Below are 16,068 nucleotides of genomic sequence, written 5' to 3' on the forward strand. Positions count from 1 at the left end.
TAGGCTGTTTTGGACTATTAATTAGTCTTTTAACGGGGGCCCTTTTTACAGTATCCTGTAACACACTACTATAAGAGTCGTGTTGTTGACTGTTAACACGTTTCCTTTTACTTTTTTGATATTGCCATGGGTCTTGGCCAATATCTGATTCAATCTCTAATTCTGATGTTTCTGAACCTGTATCCATATTAATTAAATTTTGGGACATATAAGTTTTTCATGGAGACCATCAATAAATCGTTCTATCACAGTAATGTCTTCTGAATCAGACATACTTAAATTACCAAACTACTACTCCCTATTGGAGAAGAAGCGTGACTAAATATATATATAAAAAAAAAAAAAAAAAAAAAAAAAAAATAGTAGAAAATTTTCTGAACCTAAGTTTACACAACCTGTATATAAATATCTTAATGTAATATCTAAATAAATAGCTGAAATATCTGAAATATCAATGCCTGTACATAAAGTAAGAAACTAAGTTTACATATAAATAACAATCAGTGCTCAGTAACTAAATGCATGTGTGTGACACCATTGGACTCACTACCAATGAGTAGCTGCAGCCTTTGTCTTCTTGGGAGATTTTGTGGCTTTCTTTGCAGATTTGGCAGCAGGTTTTGCAGCAGGTTTCTTTGCAGCTGGCTTCTTTGCTTTTGGTTTAGCTGCTTTCTTTTCACCTGCTGATTTCTTTTCACCTGCTGGTTTCTTTGCTGCAGGTTTCTTTGCGGCAGTCTTTTTGGTAGGTGTCTTTGCCTTCTTTGGCTTGGCTGCTTTAGGTTTAACTACTTTCTTTGCTGGTTTCTTAGCTGGTTTAGCTACTTCCCCAATCTTAAAGCTTCCAGAAGCGCCGGTACCCTTCGACTGTTTCAAGCTATTGCTCTTCACTCCTGATTTCAGAGCTAACTTCAAGTGAGTGTTGACTGTTTTTGCATCGCTACCAACGCTGAAGTTTGCTAAGATATACTTGAGGATGGCTTGACGGCTGGAGCCTCCACGCTCTTTCAAAGCAGATATAGCCTTTCCGACCATCTCGCTGTATTTTGGATGAGTAGCTACTTTCTTTGGTTTAGCTGCAGCTTTCTTCTTTGGTGACTTAGCTGGGGTCTTTACTACTGGTGCTGTTGCTGGTGCGTCAGACATTTTGCGGCTTTGGTTGTTGAACGATGTGTGCGAATGAACGACAGATTACAATGATATGCAAATATATATGGAAGTGTTTAACGACCTTGACTGGCTTTTCAGCCCTCGCACGGTCGGCTCGGTACCCGAAGGCGATTGGTGAGCGTTTGAATATTTTGTGCCGTGGGTCAGGAACAGGTAGCAAAGGACGCCGAATGGAGGCCGCCATCTTGGTTTTGGTGAGTTGTTTTTTACTTTTTTACTATTTTGTTGTTTTCTCTACTTCACAACGGCTGCTTTCAGGGCCAGTTTGGTCAGCTTGGCAGCCCGCTAACCTCGATGATGGAGTACTGGTAGATGATCTCGGACGTAGTTCAGAAGATGACAGGAAGCGTTATCAGGACCAAAGCCGTGAGGCAGTGAAATGAAGGTCGTATCACCCAACAGCCTAGGATACAGCCCTCGGACGTTAATCGGCATGACACTCCCCATAATAGACAATGGTTTTGGAGGCATGTTAACGCGGGTACGCCAACTACTACGTCTCTCTGTACGGCATGGATTGGTTTCTGTCATCTTAAGTAGTAAGTCGTTGAACATCTAACTGTAAACCCTCATCGAAGATAGCGGGTAAAGGAGAGCTGACCCAGCACGTCCGTTCAGCTGTAAGGACTGAGACGTGACTGAATGAATGGATTGATTGTGATATGCAAAATTCACTGACAGTGTGTAATTATCAAACTAACGCGGACCTCGACGAGAGCACCCTTAAACTTTCATGACAATCTAATTCAAACAGATCGACAAGAAAATCTGTGTGCTTGTTCGACAAGTTTTAATCATTTGTTTCAAATAAATTGTACTTTTTGTTATATAACTGATACACGAAAATTTTCAGCAGGAATTTATCTTTCAGAATATGTCATAAGAATTAAACAAAATACCACGAGTGAAGAAATATTTACGATTAATGTACAACTTGTCAATTTCACTCGTGCGATTCTTCATCAGAAAACGTGTTGTATTATTTCACAAAAACTAGATTGTGCCGTAAAAATGATATAAATTTGTAGTAAAATCATTTCTTTATATGTTTTTGCTTTCAGATATACACAGAAATAAAGAGACTTCCCAGAAATTTAGATTTTGCCTTCGATATGAAAGCACACAAAGATGGCAAACTTCGAAACCGGGACTTCCTTGACCGAGATGAAAGACGTTTCAAATATTCGAAGTTTTTACTGGAACTTTACAAACTATAATTATTATTTATTGTTTATTATTTGTTTTTGCTATAATGAATTTTTGCTAATTAGAATCCTTTCAGAAAAAATGTGAATCATATAAGCCCTGGTCAAAAAGAAAGAGGCGATTTCAAATGACGACAAATGGCGGATACCATATTATCACAGACGACCTTTCAAAGACCTAATTTAAAAATATATATATATAGCCACATGCATGTGGAAGGAGTGTATAACTTGACGTGCATGTATTTCACTTAAAAATATTTCAACATGCAGATGGGTATTGAAAACTAAATAAATTTATGAATGATTTATTTTCTGTTTTCTTCATTGATAGCTAAATACAATGAATACTTACATCCAAATAAATTAGTAAAAAAAATATATTGAACCATTATGTTTGGTGGGAATACAAAGTTATACGTAAAAAAATGTCTACAACACCCGGTATTCCCAGGCGGTCACCCATCCAAGTACTAACCGGGCTCGACGTTGCTTAACTTCGGTGATCGGACGAGAACCGGTGTTTTCAACGTGATATGGTCGTAGACACAGAAGTGTTAAAATTTTTGATATATAAGGTTAGGTAGTAGCGTTTTGGCAAAAATTTATATATAAAAAAAATTTTCAGAAGCAAAATTTTACACTAATTATATGTTTGATAGAAATGCAAAATTATAAGAACACAAAAAATGTCTACAACACCCGGTATTCCCAGGCGGTCACCCATCCAAGTACTAACCGGGCTCGACGTTGCTTAACTTCGGTGATCGGACGAGAACCGGTGTTTTCAACGTGATATGGTCGTAGACACAGAAGTATTAAAATTTTTGATATATAAAGTTAGGAAGTAGCAATTTTGAACTGATCAAGAATTTGTATAAAAAAAGATTTTTTTTCCAGGTTTAAGATAGCAAAACTAAATATTTACTGCACGATCCAGAGTGGAAGATAGTAAAACTTAGCAAGTTCACATGGACTTTACAGTAGAAATAAATTGCAGAGAAGAAAGAGAGATTTAGAAAATGGGACAAGCTATATTTTATTTGTGACTAATACCATGCAACAATTTCAGATTCTTTTTGAAAAATTTTGGTAGCCCTTAAAAGGGCTGTTTAAGCTTTAAAAGCATCATGCTTCCTTCATTTACTTCTTCTTTGGTGTCTTTGCCTTCTTTGGTTTAGCTGCAGCCTTTGTCTTCTTGGGAGATTTTGTGGCTTTCTTTGCAGATTTGGCAGCAGGTTTTGCAGCAGGTTTCTTTGCAGCTGGCTTCTTTGCTTTTGGTTTAGCTGCTTTCTTTTCACCTGCTGATTTCTTTTCACCTGCTGGTTTCTTTGCTGCAGGTTTCTTTGCGGCAGTCTTTTTGGTAGGTGTCTTTGCCTTCTTTGGCTTGGCTGCTTTAGGTTTAACTACTTTCTTTGCTGGTTTCTTAGCTGGTTTAGCTACTTCCCCAATCTTAAAGCTTCCAGAAGCGCCGGTACCCTTCGACTGTTTCAAGCTATTGCTCTTCACTCCTGATTTCAGAGCTAACTTCAAGTGAGTGTTGACTGTTTTTGCATCGCTACCAACGCTGAAGTTTGCTAAGATATACTTGAGGATGGCTTGACGGCTGGAGCCTCCACGCTCTTTCAAAGCAGATATAGCCTTTCCGACCATCTCGCTGTATTTTGGATGAGTAGCTACTTTCTTTGGTTTAGCTGCAGCTTTCTTCTTTGGTGACTTAGCTGGGGTCTTTACTACTGGTGCTGTTGCTGGTGCGTCAGACATTTTGCGGCTTTGGTTGTTGAACGATGTGTGCGAATGAACGACAGATTACAATGATATGCAAAATTCACTGACAGTGTGTAATTATCAAACTAACGCGGACCTCGACGAGAGCACCCTTAAACTTTCATGACAATCTAATTCAAACAGATCGACAAGAAAATCTGTGTGCTTGTTCGACAAGTTTTAATCATTTGTTTCAAATAAATTGTACTTTTTGTTATATAACTGATACACGAAAATTTTCAGCAGGAATTTATCTTTCAGAATATGTCATAAGAATTAAACAAAATACCACGAGTGAAGAAATATTTACGATTAATGTACAACTTGTCAATTTCACTCGTGCGATTCTTCATCAGAAAACGTGTTGTATTATTTCACAAAAACTAGATTGTGCCGTAAAAATGATATAAATTTGTAGTAAAATCATTTCTTTATATGTTTTTGCTTTCAGATATACACAGAAATAAAGAGACTTCCCAGAAATTTAGATTTTGCCTTCGATATGAAAGCACACAAAGATGGCAAACTTCGAAACCGGGACTTCCTTGACCGAGATGAAAGACGTTTCAAATATTCGAAGTTTTTACTGGAACTTTACAAACTATAATTATTATTTATTGTTTATTATTTGTTTTTGCTATAATGAATTTTTGCTAATTAGAATCCTTTCAGAAAAAATGTGAATCATATAAGCCCTGGTCAAAAAGAAAGAGGCGATTTCAAATGACGACAAATGGCGGATACCATATTATCACAGACGACCTTTCAAAGACCTAATTTAAAAATATATATATATAGCCACATGCATGTGGAAGGAGTGTATAACTTGACGTGCATGTATTTCACTTAAAAATATTTCAACATGCAGATGGGTATTGAAAACTAAATAAATTTATGAATGATTTATTTTCTGTTTTCTTCATTGATAGCTAAATACAATGAATACTTACATCCAAATAAATTAGTAAAAAAAATATATTGAACCATTATGTTTGGTGGGAATACAAAGTTATACGTAAAAAAATGTCTACAACACCCGGTATTCCCAGGCGGTCACCCATCCAAGTACTAACCGGGCTCGACGTTGCTTAACTTCGGTGATCGGACGAGAACCGGTGTTTTCAACGTGATATGGTCGTAGACACAGAAGTGTTAAAATTTTTGATATATAAGGTTAGGTAGTAGCGTTTTGGCAAAAATTTATATATAAAAAAAATTTTCAGAAGCAAAATTTTACACTAATTATATGTTTGATAGAAATGCAAAATTATAAGAACACAAAAAATGTCTACAACACCCGGTATTCCCAGGCGGTCACCCATCCAAGTACTAACCGGGCTCGACGTTGCTTAACTTCGGTGATCGGACGAGAACCGGTGTTTTCAACGTGATATGGTCGTAGACACAGAAGTATTAAAATTTTTGATATATAAAGTTAGGAAGTAGCAATTTTGAACTGATCAAGAATTTGTATAAAAAAAGATTTTTTTTCCAGGTTTAAGATAGCAAAACTAAATATTTACTGCACGATCCAGAGTGGAAGATAGTAAAACTTAGCAAGTTCACATGGACTTTACAGTAGAAATAAATTGCAGAGAAGAAAGAGAGATTTAGAAAATGGGACAAGCTATATTTTATTTGTGACTAATACCATGCAACAATTTCAGATTCTTTTTGAAAAATTTTGGTAGCCCTTAAAAGGGCTGTTTAAGCTTTAAAAGCATCATGCTTCCTTCATTTACTTCTTCTTTGGTGTCTTTGCCTTCTTTGGTTTAGCTGCAGCCTTTGTCTTCTTGGGAGATTTTGTGGCTTTCTTTGCAGATTTGGCAGCAGGTTTTGCAGCAGGTTTCTTTGCAGCTGGCTTCTTTGCTTTTGGTTTAGCTGCTTTCTTTTCACCTGCTGATTTCTTTTCACCTGCTGGTTTCTTTGCTGCAGGTTTCTTTGCGGCAGTCTTTTTGGTAGGTGTCTTTGCCTTCTTTGGCTTGGCTGCTTTAGGTTTAACTACTTTCTTTGCTGGTTTCTTAGCTGGTTTAGCTACTTCCCCAATCTTAAAGCTTCCAGAAGCGCCGGTACCCTTCGACTGTTTCAAGCTATTGCTCTTCACTCCTGATTTCAGAGCTAACTTCAAGTGAGTGTTGACTGTTTTTGCATCGCTACCAACGCTGAAGTTTGCTAAGATATACTTGAGGATGGCTTGACGGCTGGAGCCTCCACGCTCTTTCAAAGCAGATATAGCCTTTCCGACCATCTCGCTGTATTTTGGATGAGTAGCTACTTTCTTTGGTTTAGCTGCAGCTTTCTTCTTTGGTGACTTAGCTGGGGTCTTTACTACTGGTGCTGTTGCTGGTGCGTCAGACATTTTGCGGCTTTGGTTGTTGAACGATGTGTGCGAATGAACGACAGATTACAATGATATGCAAAATTCACTGACAGTGTGTAATTATCAAACTAACGCGGACCTCGACGAGAGCACCCTTAAACTTTCATGACAATCTAATTCAAACAGATCGACAAGAAAATCTGTGTGCTTGTTCGACAAGTTTTAATCATTTGTTTCAAATAAATTGTACTTTTTGTTATATAACTGATACACGAAAATTTTCAGCAGGAATTTATCTTTCAGAATATGTCATAAGAATTAAACAAAATACCACGAGTGAAGAAATATTTACGATTAATGTACAACTTGTCAATTTCACTCGTGCGATTCTTCATCAGAAAACGTGTTGTATTATTTCACAAAAACTAGATTGTGCCGTAAAAATGATATAAATTTGTAGTAAAATCATTTCTTTATATGTTTTTGCTTTCAGATATACACAGAAATAAAGAGACTTCCCAGAAATTTAGATTTTGCCTTCGATATGAAAGCACACAAAGATGGCAAACTTCGAAACCGGGACTTCCTTGACCGAGATGAAAGACGTTTCAAATATTCGAAGTTTTTACTGTAACTTTACAAACTATAATTATTATTTATTGTTTATTATTTGTTTTTGCTATAATGAATTTTTGCTAATTAGAATCCTTTCAGAAAAAATGTGAATCATATAAGCCCTGGTCAAAAAGAAAGAGGCGATTTCAAATGACGACAAATGGCGGATACCATATTATCACAGACGACCTTTCAAAGACCTAATTTAAAAATATATATATATAGCCACATGCATGTGGAAGGAGTGTATAACTTGACGTGCATGTATTTCACTTAAAAATATTTCAACATGCAGATGGGTATTGAAAACTAAATAAATTTATGAATGATTTATTTTCTGTTTTCTTCATTGATAGCTAAATACAATGAATACTTACATCCAAATAAATTAGTAAAAAAAATATATTGAACCATTATGTTTGGTGGGAATACAAAGTTATACGTAAAAAAATGTCTACAACACCCGGTATTCCCAGGCGGTCACCCATCCAAGTACTAACCGGGCTCGACGTTGCTTAACTTCGGTGATCGGACGAGAACCGGTGTTTTCAACGTGATATGGTCGTAGACACAGAAGTGTTAAAATTTTTGATATATAAGGTTAGGTAGTAGCGTTTTGGCAAAAATTTATATATAAAAAAAAATTTCAGAAGCAAAATTTTACACTAATTATATGTTTGATAGAAATGCAAAATTATAAGAACACAAAAAATGTCTACAACACCCGGTATTCCCAGGCGGTCACCCATCCAAGTACTAACCGGGCTCGACGTTGCTTAACTTCGGTGATCGGACGAGAACCGGTGTTTTCAACGTGATATGGTCGTAGACACAGAAGTATTAAAATTTTTGATATATAAAGTTAGGAAGTAGCAATTTTGAACTGATCAAGAATTTGTATAAAAAAAGATTTTTTTTCCAGGTTTAAGATAGCAAAACTAAATATTTACTGCACGATCCAGAGTGGAAGATAGTAAAACTTAGCAAGTTCACATGGACTTTACAGTAGAAATAAATTGCAGAGAAGAAAGAGAGATTTAGAAAATGGGACAAGCTATATTTTATTTGTGACTAATACCATGCAACAATTTCAGATTCTTTTTGAAAAATTTTGGTAGCCCTTAAAAGGGCTGTTTAAGCTTTAAAAGCATCATGCTTCCTTCATTTACTTCTTCTTTGGTGTCTTTGCCTTCTTTGGTTTAGCTGCAGCCTTTGTCTTCTTGGGAGATTTTGTGGCTTTCTTTGCAGATTTGGCAGCAGGTTTTGCAGCAGGTTTCTTTGCAGCTGGCTTCTTTGCTTTTGGTTTAGCTGCTTTCTTTTCACCTGCTGATTTCTTTTCACCTGCTGGTTTCTTTGCTGCAGGTTTCTTTGCGGCAGTCTTTTTGGTAGGTGTCTTTGCCTTCTTTGGCTTGGCTGCTTTAGGTTTAACTACTTTCTTTGCTGGTTTCTTAGCTGGTTTAGCTACTTCCCCAATCTTAAAGCTTCCAGAAGCGCCGGTACCCTTCGACTGTTTCAAGCTATTGCTCTTCACTCCTGATTTCAGAGCTAACTTCAAGTGAGTGTTGACTGTTTTTGCATCGCTACCAACGCTGAAGTTTGCTAAGATATACTTGAGGATGGCTTGACGGCTGGAGCCTCCACGCTCTTTCAAAGCAGATATAGCCTTTCCGACCATCTCGCTGTATTTTGGATGAGTAGCTACTTTCTTTGGTTTAGCTGCAGCTTTCTTCTTTGGTGACTTAGCTGGGGTCTTTACTACTGGTGCTGTTGCTGGTGCGTCAGACATTTTGCGGCTTTGGTTGTTGAACGATGTGTGCGAATGAACGACAGATTACAATGATATGCAAAATTATTATTATTATTATTATTGATGTTTTGGGAGGCGACTTTCCTGCTGTGGAACTTGCGCCCTAATTTCACTTATCGTTACTGTTTTTTGAAGAAACTTAGTGTTTCGTGTTTTGTTCACTACACGTGAGTTCTTAAGTTGTGAGTTTTTTTTTTGTTCTTTTTTTTTTTCTAAGTCTTTAATGTATTGTGGTTTGACTTTTGTAGAATTCTGTAGATTTCTTTTTTAAATATTTATTTTGTCGTTCAAACTTTTGTTTCGTTGCATGGCTAATTACTTAGATTGCTTTGATTTGTATGGTAGTAACAGCTAATTAATATACATGAGTGTATAAAATGAATCTGAATGTCCATCGCTGAAGATAGAGATTAGATAATGCTTCCCGATAGCCCGGTGTCAATTATTTAATGAAAAATTGCCAAATATATGTATGCGCCAGGTAAAAAAAGACTGTCGCATACTTATGTCACCTACATTGGGATTAATAAAAGAATTAAAATATATGTTAAATCCCCTAGATACCAATTAAAGAGACCAGTTTGAGTTATGGTCCCCTTGTTCAGTGAGGATTGTCGTGGTCTGTGTATTGACCCCGACTGCCCTCACTGACCATGAGACCACCGAATAATCAATCTGGTAATTAAATTTTGAACTGTAACCCACTATTGACACCGTGACTACGGGAACTACTACTACCATACTGTTTGGACCCAGAGATTGGCGTCCTGTGGCCAATGAGGCATAGTGTGTGCAACTTTGCAGTATAATGTATAATGAAAGATACATGTGCGACCAGCAGTATTATTTTCATTTGTTATGCAGCATTTTAATTTTAAAATCTAAAATAAGTTTAACAAACATTTTATCCATTAACAAATTTTCTTTTTTTTTTTTGTGGGGACAGATCTCAATGAGTTCTCCCTAATATAGGTAGACCCCAATTATTTTATGTAAAAGATAAAATCCATTTCCTGTACAAGTATTATAAAAGTAATACTTTTAAAGTATCATTCTATTCGTGCTCTTTACGTATGTATCAATTGGTAAAAAATTATATCCTGTTAGGATATTTTTTAATTGAAAGTTCTGTATTTGTAACTTTCTTAAACTGTCAAATAAAATAGATCGTTCTGTGTTATATAATTTGCAGTGTAATAAGAAATGTTCAACTGTTTCTTCAACACGACACTCCTCACACAATTTAGTGTCAGATATGCCTATTTTATAAAGATGTTTGTTCAATGGTATATAACCAGTTCTTAATTTAAAAATCAGTCTTTCTTTGTATCTGGACATTTTTGGTATTTTTATGTCAAAATTAATTTTTGGACTTATTTGATACAATGCTCTATCTTTCTCTTTATCCCATTCTTCTTGCCACATTTTTTTCATTAAATTTTTACACAATGTTTTAAAATCATCTTTGAACAACGGTACAAAGATATAAATATTTTGAAAACTTAATGCCTGTTTAGCATGAAAATCAGCCAACTCATTGCCTTGTATTCCTACATGACTTGGTATCCATTCAAAAATTATATTTGTACCTGAATGATACAATGATCTTAGTAAAAAATGAATGTCAAGTAAGAATTGATTTCTTATCTTGTTTAAAGGTATTTTCAGTGCTTGAAGCGCTGATAGAGAGTCTACAAAAATCACAACGTTAAAAGGTAAAAAGTCTTGTAACCATGATATACATAAATAAATTGCTGTCAATTCACACATAAAAATAGAAAGGTGATTGTTCAGCTTAAATCCCTTATTGATTTTTAACTCTGGAATGACAAAGGCACAACCGGCATTGCTATTTGGATCTTTTGACCCATCAGTGAATATTTTTAAATGGTGTTTATATTGAGTATCTATCATGATATTGGCTTCACTTTTAATTAAATGTGGTAAATCCTTTTTAGAAATGTAATCTTTTAAATACGTGTTTACTATAGGTACTGTAAAATGCCATGGGGGGATTGGACTTTCTCTATATATAACTACATTATTTTCTGAAAAATTATTTCCTTTTAGAGTATCTTTTGCAATTAATGTAAATGGTTTACGTTTAACAGTTTTACTATAAAATTCAAAAGTAGCAGTATCTTGAATTGATTTTTTGGCTGGATGGTTGTTTTCGAAAGTAGAAATATTTAAAAATGATTTTGTTATTAACGCTTTTCTTCTGATTTCGTAAGGAGGGTCTCCCATTTCCACCTGAAGTGCTTTTAATGAAGCTGACTTCATAGAACCTGTACATAAACGTAGAGATTGTGTTTGTACCTTATCTAAAATTTTCTTAATAGATGCAGAGGCTGTATTGTAAACCTCACAACCATAGTCAATTTTTGATCTTATTAAAGCAATATAAATTTTTCTTAGTGTATATAACTTGTTGCTCCCCATTTCGTTCCCGTTAAAAGTTTCATACAGTTTAAAATTTTTGTACATCTTGTATTAATATACTGAACATGACTATTCCAAGTAAGATATCTATCAAAAATAATTCCAAGAAATTTAACTTCTTTAACAACTTCTAAAATGTGATTTCCTATTTTTAATATAATATTATTACAATTTGATTTCCTAGCAAAAATAACTGTGACTGTTTTTGAAGGTGAAAGTAAAAAACCCCAATTTGAGCACCATTTGCTTATACTATTCAAGTCTTCTTGAATTTTTTTTTGTAAAAATTTTAATGATGGTCCAGATTTCCAAATTGCCCCATCATCTGCAAATTGTGACATTTCACAATTTTTTAAACAGTCTGACATGTCATTAACCATAATATTAAAAAGCGTTGGACTTATACAACTTCCCTGGGGGGTACCATTTTCTAAAACAAAAATATCTGAAAAAGGGTTGTTTATCTTAACCTGCAATACTCTATCTGAGAGAAAATTATTAACATAAGCAAGCCTTTAAGACCCATTTTTTTCATTTTTTTTAATAAACCATGTTTCCATAGCATATCGAAAGCTTTTTGGAAATCAATAAATATTCCAACTTATATGTGTTTTTTAGCAAAAGATTTCTGTATTGCATTTTTTAGACGTATACATTGCTGTATCGTACTTTTATTTTTTCTATAACCGTTTTGATTCGGGTTAAATATATTATTTTTTTCCAGAAACCACGTTAATCTGTTGTTAACCATTTTTCCATTGTCTTATTAAAATTAGAAGTTAATGCAATAGGTCTATATGATAATGGATCACTAAGATCTTTACCATGTTTAAAACTAGGAATAATTGTTGAATGTTTCCATTCCTTTGGAAGTTCTTGTAACATCCAAATTTTATTAATAAATAGTAAAAATATGCAAGGTTTTATTAGATAAATGGCGAAACATACTATAAGTTGTTCTATCCTTTCCCGGCGAGCTATCATTAGGGAGCTACCATTTGATTTTTATGGGGGGGGGGGGAGGGGGCTAGGATGAAAATTTTTGTCCTGCTTTTTTTTTTTAGTTGTAATCTCTGTCCTGCCTTTTTATTTTTTACTCTATTCGGTCCTGCCTTTTTTTTTACTAGTTTATCCTGACTTTTTTTTTACACAAATTGTCATCCTGCCTTTTTTTTACCAAGTTGCTCATCCTGCCTTTTTTTTTTACTCAAAACTCCTGTCCTGCCTATTTTTTTCAAATTTCATCCTAGCCCCCCCATAAAAATCAAATGGTAGCTCCCTTAGTATCAGCTATTGCATCTTTAAATTCTTGCAATGTAAATTTTTCATTAAAACAATCTGTATTAATTTTGTAATATTCAATAAAATCATTTGTCTCTTCTTTTTCTGTTTTAGTCTTTAATTCTTTGAAGTCGTTATTGTAATTTGATGTACTACTGACTTTGCAGTAATTTTCTGCAAATACGTTTGCTTTTTCTTTCGTATCTGTAATAAATCTATTAAAATATTTCAGAATAGGAATGTTTGTCCTAGTACTTATCTTCCCTAACATCTTTTTTACATTATGCCGTAGATCTGAAATGTTATTATTACAATTGAGACTAGTACAGTAATTTGACCAATGGTTGTCCTGTGTATCTTTTAATACTTTTTTACAAAATCTTTATCTTTATAAATTTTAAAATCATTGCCATTTCCAGTATGTCTTGCTCTATTTCTAGCTTTGTTTCTAGCTTTTATAGCTGAAGTACATTCCTTTGTCCACCAAGGAACACAAGGTTTGTTTGTTTTATGAAATTTCTTAATAGGAATATGGGTACATGCTATATTAATCAATTCAGTGGTTAATGTATTGTTAGTTTGCTGTATATCATCTGTAATTAAATTCTCTGTAAATTTAATGTCACATCTCTTAAAATTCCATTTAGGGGAGAAATCACTGTTGTAATCACCAATATATATATTAGAATCAATGTACACACAAAAGTGATCACTTCCAAAGGTGGAATGTTGATCTACCAACCAATTAATTTTTTGTCCAATATTAGGACTACAAAAAGTCAGATCTAAACATGATGTTTCTAAATTAATCGGATTCAGTCTAGTTCCTGATCCTTCGTTTAAAAGACATATATTATTATCTTGAATACACTTAAAAAGTTCTCTACCTTTAGTATCGATTCTTTTCCCCCATAATGTATGGTGAGCATTAAAGTCACCACATAATATGTATTCTGTTGTAATTTGACTAAGAAGAGTATCATAGTCTTCATATTTAGTGTCTAATTTAGGGTCATATAAATTAAGTATCAGTAATTTCTTACTATTATGTATAATATAAATTGCAGAAGTTTCAAATGTACTCTGAAAATCAACTGTACTATAGTTAATATATTGTTTAACATAAATGGCTGTTCCACCTCTGTTAACACCTCGACTTGAGAATGTTGCGAGTGTGTAACCTGGTATTTCAGGGTAATCTTTTTAGAGATTACAAAAAGTTTCTTGAAAACATAAAATATTTGGCGTATCTTTAATATTGTTTAAGTGCCATATAAACTCCGGTATGTGTGACCGAATTCCCTGACAGTTCCAATGTGCCAAACTAAGTTGTAAAGCCATGAGTATGATTAAAGTATACATTATAATTGACATGAATGTAAATAGTATATATTTCATTATTAAATACAAGTATAAATAAAAACTTAGTTTATTAATGTAAGTTTATCTAGTATATATTCTTGGTTAACGTGTACACCAAGCAATTCTAATACCATGTCAGCTACAACACTGACTTTTTGTTCATTATCAGATAATGTTGGAACCTGTATTGCTGTCATAATTATTAAGAGAATAAAATTGTCAAACTCTGTGAGCTGTTGAAATAAGCCCTTTGTTAGAGAAATCTTTTCATGCTCTTTAGGAAGTTTTTCCTTTTTACCCTGTAAAGGATTTTGTTTTGACTCTTTAAGAACATGTGTTCTTGCTTCTTTAACTGAGCATTTTTCTTTACACACTCTTTTTATTATTTTTTCATTTTGTATTTTCTTTGGGCAATCTTTACTCGTAGCTGGGTGGTCACCGTTGCAATTTGCACATTTAGCCTTAACTTTACACTCCCTATCTTTATGGTCTTCCCCACACCTTACACATTTTACACTATTTCTACATTCTCTTTGCATATGTCCAAAACCCTGACATTTAAAACATTGAGTTGGTTTTGGAACAAAGAGTTTTGTTTTGTGACTCTTAAAACCTATCAACACTCTGGGTGGTAACTCTGTTGTGTTAAAAAACAGTTTTAGAGTTTTTGACGGAACCCTAGTTTTAGTATTAATGTCATAATATGTTAGTCTCTGAAATCGACTGACCTGTTGTTTCTCTAGAATGTCCTGTAAATCTGATTCTTCTATATCAAGTGAAACATTGTAAATACAACCTATAGTAGTGTTCAGCGATTTAGGCTGAAACACATTTACTGACCATTGTCCTAGATGTGTAAGTTTGGACAATTGATTGAACTGGTGTTTATCAAAACAAACAACCATTAAATGACCAGTTCTTGTTGCCCCGAGCTCTTTTACAATACCTACAGAAGAACTCATTAGTTTTTGTATTTGTATTGGATTTTTTAATCCAAGTTTTTCGTCTCTATTAGAAACTATTAACACATATTTTTTAGGCTGTTTTGGACTATTAATTAGTCTTTTAACGGGGGCCCTTTTTACAGTATCCTGTAACACACTACTATAAGAGTCGTGTTGTTGACTGTTAACACGTTTCCTTTTACTTTTTTGATATTGCCATGGGTCTTGGCCAATATCTGATTCACTCTCTAATTCTGATGTTTCTGAACCTGTATCCATATCAATTAAATTTTGGGACATATAAGTTCTGTCCATAACTTTTTCATGGAGACCATCAATAAATCGTTCTATCACAGTAATGTCTTCTGAATCAGACATACTTAAATTACCAAACTACTACTCCCTATTGGAGAAGAAGCGTGACTAAATATATATAAACAAAAAAAAAAATAGTAGAAAATTTTCTGAACCTAAGTTTACACAACCTGCATATAAATATCTTAATGTAATATCTAAATAAATAGCTGAAATATCTGAAATATCAATGCCTGTACATTAAGTAAGAAACTAAGTTTACATATAAATAACAATCAGTGCTCAGTAACTAAATGCATGTGTGTGACACCATTGGACTCACTACCAATGATATGCAAAAATTATTATTATTATTATTGATGTTTTGGGAGGCGACTTTCCTGCTATGGAACTTGCGCCCTAATTTCACTTATCGTTACTGTTTTTGAAGAATAAAAAAAAAACTTAGTGTTTCGTGTTTTGTTCACTACACGTGAGTTCTTAAGTTGTGAGTTTTTTCTTTTTTGTTCTTTTTTTTTTTTCCAAGTCTTTAATGTATTGTGGTTTTACTTTTGTAAAATTCTGTAGATTTTTAAAATATTTATTTTGTCGTTCAAACTTTTGTTTCGTTGCATGGCTAATTACATAGATTGCTTTGATTTGATATGCAAAAATCACTGACAGTGTGTAATTATCAAACTAACGCGGACCTCGACGAGAGCACCCTTAAACTTTCATGACAATCTAATTCAAACAGATCGACAAGAAAATCTGTGTGCTTGTTCGACAAGTTTTAATCATTTGTTTCAAATAAATTGTACTTTTTGTTATATAAATGATACACGAAAATTTTCAGCAGGAATT

The 16,068-nt window shown here is 34.0% G+C and overlaps 1 protein-coding gene and 6 non-coding genes across 7 annotated transcripts; all 7 read right to left on the bottom strand.

The window, feature by feature from the left end:
• Window positions 1–2,801: 2,801 nt before the first annotated feature.
• On the bottom strand, window positions 2,802–2,920 carry LOC134699295 (5S ribosomal RNA). The gene has a single exon (XR_010103551.1). It is a non-coding gene; the product is annotated as a 5S ribosomal RNA (ribosomal RNA).
• Window positions 2,921–3,062: 142 nt separating this feature from the next.
• LOC134700116 (5S ribosomal RNA) lies at window positions 3,063–3,181 on the bottom strand. The gene has a single exon (XR_010103781.1). It is a non-coding gene; the product is annotated as a 5S ribosomal RNA (ribosomal RNA).
• A 1,982-nt stretch (window positions 3,182–5,163) lies between these two features.
• LOC134700915 (5S ribosomal RNA) lies at window positions 5,164–5,282 on the bottom strand. The gene has a single exon (XR_010103988.1). It is a non-coding gene; the product is annotated as a 5S ribosomal RNA (ribosomal RNA).
• Window positions 5,283–5,424: 142 nt separating this feature from the next.
• On the bottom strand, window positions 5,425–5,543 carry LOC134701643 (5S ribosomal RNA). The gene has a single exon (XR_010104171.1). It is a non-coding gene; the product is annotated as a 5S ribosomal RNA (ribosomal RNA).
• A 1,982-nt stretch (window positions 5,544–7,525) lies between these two features.
• LOC134702451 (5S ribosomal RNA) lies at window positions 7,526–7,644 on the bottom strand. Its single transcript, XR_010104413.1, has one exon. It is a non-coding gene; the product is annotated as a 5S ribosomal RNA (ribosomal RNA).
• A 142-nt stretch (window positions 7,645–7,786) lies between these two features.
• Window positions 7,787–7,905, bottom strand: LOC134699337 (5S ribosomal RNA). Its single transcript, XR_010103560.1, has one exon. It is a non-coding gene; the product is annotated as a 5S ribosomal RNA (ribosomal RNA).
• Window positions 7,906–9,922: 2,017 nt separating this feature from the next.
• LOC134699047 (uncharacterized) lies at window positions 9,923–11,323 on the bottom strand. The gene has a single exon (XM_063560736.1). The coding sequence runs from the start codon at window positions 11,321–11,323 to the stop codon at window positions 9,923–9,925; it is 1,401 nt and encodes a 466-aa protein (XP_063416806.1).
• Window positions 11,324–16,068: the final 4,745 nt, after the last annotated feature.

This window comes from Mytilus trossulus, chromosome 1 (genome assembly GCF_036588685.1).
Source record: "Mytilus trossulus isolate FHL-02 chromosome 1, PNRI_Mtr1.1.1.hap1, whole genome shotgun sequence".
NCBI classification, from domain to species: Eukaryota; Metazoa; Mollusca; class Bivalvia; order Mytilida; family Mytilidae; genus Mytilus; species Mytilus trossulus.

Excerpts from the sequence above, each read along its gene's own strand:
- LOC134699047 (XM_063560736.1), bottom strand. The coding sequence starts at position 11,323 with ATGGGGAGCAACAAGTTATATACACTAAGAAAAATTTATATTGCTTTA.